Here is a 7,796-nt window from a genome sequence, read left to right as displayed (position 1 = left end):
TAAATAATCCACAGAGACAGTCACTTATAACAATGCCCTGAGCTGCAATGGTTGCTAATGAGCACAATGGGGCCTAGGATAGGAAAAACAAAGCACATTCAAGGAGAAATGAGCTGCTGTGATGATGATAATTATTTTACATACCGGCCTTTATCCGAAGATCACAGGTCAGTTTACGACATAATTGCTTCTGGGCTTTCCTCCACTTGTGACCAGGCACCTAGGACAGAGATGGCGAACCTTTTAGAGACTGGGTGCCCAAACTGCAACCCAAAACCCACTTATTTATCACAAAGCGCCAACCTGGCAATTTAACCTGAATACTGAGGTTTTAGTTTAGAAAAAACAACTCATACATTAACATCTTTTGTCTTAAAAACACAACAGAGCTTTCAATGATACAAACAACTTTTTATTGAAAGGTAGAAGTTTGCATTAAGATGATCCAAACCAAGTAAGAAAACCAATCCCAAGTGCTTTCATTGACTTAAAATTATTTGGCAGAGAATTCCACACTTTAAGGATTCCCCGCTTTTAACCTCCAGCCCAAGCAAGCAAGCAAGCGTTCTTGGCATGGCCCTCTGAGTGCTTGCAGAGTGGTGCCCCCCTCACCTCACCACCATTTCCTGATATGGCCGTGGGGGCTGCCCCACCTGCTAGTCCTTCTCCCTTGCCCAGCCCCAACTGGCCTCAACCTTGCAGCAGCATCTGAATCTGAGGGCCCACCATAATCATTGCCAGTGCTATTTTGCAACCGGCTTACACAAAATACTAATCACCACAATATGCTCCAGAAGCCTCCGAGCAGTTGGGCACAATGAATTCGGGCCAAAGACTAGTTGTCCCCTCCATTTTGGAGAGTCGGTGCCCTGACAGGCATCACATCCCTCTCCTGCCACACAGTTTCCTGCACCGACCCGCCGTGCCCGTGGCACTCCGGCTGTCCAAGTTGAGCTGAGGACTTGACGCGCCACCCTTGCCTTCTTCCGGCTCTGTGCTGGGGTGACAGCGCGTGTGCCCACAGGGAGGGCTCTGAGTGCCCCCTCTGGCACATGTGCCATAGGTCGCCACCACTGGCCTAGGGTGACCATGTGTCCAGCTTTATAAGGAAGAGTCCTCTGTTTGGAGTTGTCCTCTCTGTGAGGACTGTTGAGTCCAAGTCTGCTTTAAAGATATGGAACCAGAAAACAGGAAAACAGGAAGAAGGCCTAGAAGTTGCCTTGATGGAGCTGGCAAAAAAGTCATCTGATGCCTTCTCCACTATGATGAGAAGCATTGGGTTTCTTTTTAAATTACAGTGGTACCTCGCGTTACATGCGCTTCAGGTTACAGACTCCGCTAACCCAGAAATAGTACCTCGGGTTAAGAACTTTGCTTCAGGATGAGAACAGAAATCGTGCTCTGGCAGCACAGTGGCAGCAGGAGGCCCCATTAGCTAAAGTGGTGCTTCAGGTTAAGAACAGTTTCAGGTTAAGAACGGACCTCCAGAACGAATTAAGTACTTAACCCAAGGTACCACTGTATAGCAGTTAGGTGGAATTAATGTTCCATCAGCACAAGCATTGCAGCTTGACAGATGGAAGAATAACCCACACACTGTTCTGGGGGTTATCCTAGATGACCCCCCCCCTGCAAAAGACAATTCTGGGTGTACAGGGGCATCCAATCCATTACTGCTACTTGTGTGTCTATACATTAATCACCATATGCACATTTCATGTAAATTTTATGTAAATTAGTGTCCTCTTTCGTTCTCTTTTTTGGCAATTTTGTGCACGTTTCTTCACACAGTTAAGCTTTGGAATTTGCTCCCGCAGGAGAACAGCAATGGCCACCAACTTGGATGGCTTTAAATGAAGATTAGACATATCCACAGAGCATAAGGCTGTCCGTGTCTGCTGGCCACAACAGCCATGTTTGACTCCACTGCTGAATACCAGTTTATTGACCCTGGGAGGAAAAAAAACAAACTTTAAAATAAATAAAATTAAGATTGCAGTGTGGAGTACTTTTGTCCATGATTCCAGCCACTCCATTCCATTCCCCAACTTCCCCCAATCCATTTCCCCAACATTTCCTGTTCTGAGCTTCCTGGGGTGTTTTGGGGTTACCACTCTAGTGGCTTATTAGCTCTTCCATTCAATTGGAAGATGTGGCCTCCTCCTCCTGAGGAAGTTCTCGTGTGTATATTTGTTCTCCAAAGGCCTATGGCACCACAGCCAACCAGTTAAGAAATAGTTCCCTTTCACCTCAGCTGTAAGCAAGTTACAAGTCCCTGAGCTGATGTCTGCTCCCAGTTTCTGCTCTGCCACTGCGAAGAAAGCACAGCACCTTCAGCATTTGAAAGACCTTTTCTTATCCAGGGGAGAAGAAGACCCACATCCTACCAGGTCAGCTGGTACAGTGGCTTCTAAGTCACATTTTCACTCCATAGTTTGGTAAAAATATAACTTGAACCTTCTGCTCCTTTATTTATATTTAATATTTAAAAATAACAATTTATTATTTTCTGCTGCTTTGTGGGGCTCCCAGGGACCCACCCATCCAAGGGACTGATCAGGTCCACATCTGCAGAGCATCAACAATGTTCCTGTCTCAGGTGTTCTTTGACCTTTCACTGAGCCCTGAATCAAAGCTATAAAGAGGAAATTACTGTACATATAGTGAGCAGAAATGAGAGTCAGCACTCTTGCGCCCATCTGAGAAAGAAGAGGGGTCAGATGCTGTGAGCCCTGTGGTCCCAAATGGCTCAAGGTTGCAGCTGCAGTTGCTGTCAAATGAGGAAAAGGCTGCAGAGGGAGCTGCCAGCAAGGAGGGGCCTGAGAGGGAGGACAGGGCTCCATTTTGTGGCCTTGAGAAGCCATGGGAAGGGGAGACAGTCCCATAACAGCTCCCTGCCACACCTCATCCATGGTGTGGTGAGATTCCCTAGCAGTAGAGGAAGGTGTTGACCAGTCAGGAGGGGAGGCTGGACAGTTGAAAGAATCACAGAATCACAGCATCATGGTATTGTAGGGTTGGAAGGGTCCACAAGGGCCAGCTAGCCCAACCTCTACCCAGTGGTGGACCTACATCTTGGGGGGCCTTGAAGCTTGAACTGCCATGGGAGCTCCTTCACAACCTCCTGCGATAGCAATGGATGCAGATAGGGCATCAGGGAAAGATACATCACTGAAATTGTACACCAAATTGCCCCCATCTGAGGGGAAGAATATCAACATCAAAGGACAAAATACTCATGCAAAGGCTCATGACTCCCGGATGAGATGTAAGAGGATCTTCTCTGCACACTGGGTTGGAATTACAGTCTTAGTAGAACTTTTGACATGTCTGTTTATTTATTTAAACCCAATAGCTGAATTGATTCTTTGGAGCATCCATGCAAAAATAAATATAATAATTGGGGGGGGTAAGCTGCATCGACTAAATAGGGTAGGAATAAAATAATAATAATTGCTAATGGCCAGGAAGCAGAAGACAGAGTGATGAGAACCAAATTGTATCATTGAGAGAGCAGATCATGGTGTAATGTAAATGCCTTATAAGATTGGGTTTACAGCAATTTCTAGGTAACTCACAGAAGCTAAGGTAACTCTCATTTTCCAGAATGTCTTGGTGATTTTCTTTCTTTTCACCTGCAGCAATTTTCATCCCTTCTTTCTAAATTCATCAGGCTGATGCAGAACGGGACATCAGTCACTGAATTCATCCTGATCGGTGTGTCAGATGCCCATAATTTTCATGGCTTCCTCTTTGGTCTTTTTCTGCTCCTATACTTAGCCAACATCTCTGGAAACCTGGTGGTGGCAGGAGTCACCTTCTGGGACCTGCAGCTCCAGACACCCATGTACTTCTTCATTGGCAATCTGGCCTTCATTGACATCTTTTACTTCTCCACCACCGTCCCGAAGATGTTTGTGGGGCTAGCCTCCCATAGGAATCGTATTCCCTATGCAGGGTGCATTGCCCAGATGTTCTTCTTCCATTTTCTAGGCAGCACTGAAGCTATGCTGTTGTCCATCATGGGCTACGACCGTTATTTGGCCATCTGCCATCCACTCCACTACCCTGTCCTGATGAATCGCCAGTTGTGCTGGACTCTAGCTGCCTTGGTGTGGACAGCTGGCTTCTTCCACTCACTCCTCCATGCCATCATGATGTCCCGGCTCTCCTTCTGTCGAGACAACAAGGTGGAGCACTTCTTCTGTGATATATCTCCACTCCTGGCACTCTCCTGCTCAGACACCTGGCTCAACGAGGCCTTGTTAGCTGGGGTCACTGGCTCCATCATCATGGGTTGCTTTGCCTTAACTCTGACATCCTATGCTCTCATTCTAAGGGCAGTGGTGGCCATGCGCTCAGCAAAAGGTCTCCAACGTGCCTTCTCCACCTGTGGGGCTCACCTCACTGTAGTGGCCCTCCATTACTGCTGTGCTGGAGCTATGTATCTACGGCCACACTCAGAGGGTTCTCTGGACACAGACAGGGCTGTGACTGTGTTGTATACAGCAGTCACACCTGTTTTGAACCCGTTGATCTACACCCTACGCAACAAGGAGGTCAAGGCTGCTTTGAGAAGGGCTATATGCAGGAGATCCTGTTCTCAAAGACAGTAAAGAGTGTAAGTGCCAGAACGCCATGTACTGTAAATATGGTGGCCCTGAAGCAAATCGGTTTCCCTTTCATCTGATAGAATCCTAGGTCCTCCATCCCACTCTTGATGAACCCTTGGTGATTCATGTTGACACACAGAGGAACACATTATTCCAGGTTTCCCAAGCTTTCCTACCAATTGTGCTACAATCCACATTAGCATGCTTCTGTCCCACCGCAATACCGCAACAATGACACATGCCCAGGTTTAAGTGGTGTGTGGGTGTAGGGGGTGTTATTGTTTTTCTTTGTTATTATGGTATGTGTTTTTGTGTTTCTATACTGGAAACAGCCCTGTGAAATTTGGATGAAGGGTGTTAGAGAAATGTAATAGATTATAAATAACAGCAAAAGAAACTTGGGCATCTGTCCAGACACAAGCAATCCCTTCTGATCCCTGCAGATCTGGACTATTGCTTGAAAGGAAAAGCTAACAAAATATATCCAAACTCTGCACTATCCAAAAATGAAGGACAGCTTTTTGACACTTTGTCATCTACTGGATGCATTAAAGTAAAGGAACATGGCTAGCAGTCACTCTCTCCTCATGATTTCTATGGGGAAACATTCTTGGATAGTATACTTATGAAGAACTATTGTCTGGAATTATAGTGCTGTTTTTAGAGTACTACCACTCCATCCTCTCTCCTCATATCCTTAATTTCTTTATTGTTTTGATCTTTTCTCTTTCTTGTTGTTATTATTGCTTTTTTGGAAATGGAAATGAAAACCATTACCAAACATAAAGTCCCTTCTGAACATAAACTTCACATTCTCATCATCCGCCCCTGCCCCCGGCACCAAGGCATTTGAAGGACCTCTGAGTTGAGAAAGCCTGACCAATATGGCAATAAAGTAAACTCTCCAAAGAAATGTACTGGGAACATATCCCTCTGAGATCCCAGTGCTAACAACACCCTGAGAGCAATCATTGACTTATTCCTTGGCAGTATGGAGGAAAATATGTAATGAAATGTGGGTTGGGGCAGGAAGTACACCATCGAATCATAAAATTGGAGAGTTGGAAGGGATCCTGAGGGTCATCTAGTCCAGTGTTTCCCAACCTTTTTTGGGCAAAGGCACACTTGTTTCATGAAAAAAATCTCGAGGCACACCACCATTAGAAAATGTTTAAAAAATTAACTCTGTGCCTATATTGACTATATATAAAGTAACTCTCTTTAATAGGCATCAAATAAACACAAAGAAAGTATTTTATAATTACTTTATTATGAAATAGTAAGTACCGTATTTTTCGTCCCATAGGACGCTCCGTCCCATAGGACGCACCTACTTTTTTTGGGGGGGGGAAATAAAGGAAATTTTTTCCCCTTTATTTCCCCCCCAAAAAAAAACCAGGTCGGGGAACAGTGGGATGGCGGTGCTGCGCCTCCCCGCTGTCCCCCGAGCTTGTGGGGCTGGCCCATGTCTGCCCGGCGCGAGGGGCGCTCTGCTTCAGGGCGCCCCGCGCGTCGGGCGGCAGGCTACAGTCAGCAGCATGGGGAACCCTCTGTTTCAGGGCGCCCCACGCGCCCCCCGGTGCGCAAGGCTTGCCAACACGAGCGCGGAGCACGGGGCGCCCTTCGGCTGCCAGCGCAAGCCTTGCGCTCCTGGGGGGAGATCCCCCGGGTGCGCAAGGCTGGCCAACACCAGCGCGGAGCACGGGCGGCCTCCGAAGGGCGCCCCGTGCTCCGCGCTGCCAGCTGCCGCCCGCAAGCCTTGCGCTCCTGGGGGGAGATCCCCCGGGTGCGCAAGGCTGGCCAACACCAGCGCGGAGCACGGGGCGGCCTCCGAAGGGCGCCCCGTGCTCCGTGCTGCCGCCCGCAAGCCTTGCGCTCCCGGGGGGAGATCCCCCGGTGCGCAAGACTTGCCAACACCAGCGCGGAGCACGGGGCGTCCTCCGAAGGGCGCCCCATGCTCCGTGCTGCCGGCTTCCGCCCGCAAGCCTTGCCCTCCTGGGGGGAGATCCCCCGGGTGCGCAAGGCTGGCCGACACCAGCGCGGAGCGTCCTCCGAAGGGCGCCCCGTGCTCCGCGCTGCCAGCTGCCGCCCGCAAGCCTTGCGCTCTCGGGGGGAGGTCCCCCAGGTGCGCAAGGCTGGCCAACACCAGCGCGGAGCACGGGGCGTCCTCCGAAGGGCGCCCCGTGCTCCGTGCTGCCGGCTTCCACCCGCAAGCCTTGCGCTCACGGGGGGGGAGATCCCCCGGGTGCGCAAGGCTGGCCAACACCAGCGCCGAGCACGGGGCGTCCTCAAAAGGGTGCGCAAGGCTTGCCGACACCAGCGCGGAGCACGGGCTGGCCGGCCGAAGCGAGCGGCGATGGGATGTGGGAGCTCGCTCGCTCGCCACCCCACGTGTGCTCGCCGCTGCCGCCCCGCCTCTCGCCGCCCGACTCGCCCGCCTCCCTCCCACGGCACACCAGGCAACGTCTCGCGGCACACTAGTGTGCCGCGGAACACCGGTTGGGAAACACTGATCTAGTCCAGCCCCGTGCAATGCAGGAATCTCAAATAAAACATCCCTGACAGGTGGCCACCCAACCTCTGCTTAAAACCCACCAACGAAGGAAGTCCTCCACCTCCCAAGGAAGTCCACCCCACTGTCCAACAGAAAGTCAGAAAGTTCTTCCTGGTGTTTAGTCAGAATCTCCTTTCTTGTAATTTGAAGCTTTATTTTGCTTGGTTTTGTTTAGTTTTTGTATATCTGGTAAATATACAATATATAGGTCTATATCTGGTGATTCTGCTTCTTTTTGTTTTTTGAGTTTTTTATGCTTTGCAATATTTTTGGTGGTATTCCAAGTTTTTGTCTTTCTAGTGAATTTGCTTCTCTGGGAAGTTTCTGGTCATTTGTTTGGTGCGTTTCAGCTGATTTTGATTCTTTTCAATTCTTTTTTGCATCTTTGGTGTTTCTTTCTTTGTTCTTGGTGGTTTTGCTTAATATACGTGTTACTGGTGAATTTACCATACTTTGGGTGGGTTATTGTGGTTCTGCTAGTTTCTGCTAGGTTTTGCTTCTTTTCTGCATTCAGCTAGTTTTTTCTTCTTTTCAATTGGTTTTTTCATTTCTGGTTGTTTTGTTTGTTTTTGGTTGTTCTGCTTAGGTTTTTTATTTCTATCTAATTTGCTGCTTTGGGGCTGATTCCA

General features: G+C 48.8%; 1 protein-coding gene across 1 annotated transcript; it reads left to right on the top strand.

The window, feature by feature from the left end:
* Window positions 1–3,677: 3,677 nt before the first annotated feature.
* LOC310835456 (olfactory receptor 12D2-like) lies at window positions 3,678–4,616 on the top strand (the record flags this gene model as incomplete). The annotated part of the gene is made up of 1 exon (XM_083720088.1): window positions 3,678–4,616. One exon carries the CDS (start codon window positions 3,678–3,680, stop codon window positions 4,614–4,616), a length of 939 nt encoding a protein of 312 aa, XP_083576214.1.
* Window positions 4,617–7,796: the final 3,180 nt, after the last annotated feature.

This window comes from Podarcis gaigeae, assembly GCF_964106915.1.
Source record: "Podarcis gaigeae genome assembly, chromosome: 17".
Taxonomy (NCBI): domain Eukaryota; kingdom Metazoa; phylum Chordata; class Lepidosauria; order Squamata; family Lacertidae; genus Podarcis; species Podarcis gaigeae.
The sequence above is the reverse complement of the archived record's forward strand: the minus strand, read 5'-3'. Positions and strand labels throughout refer to the sequence as shown.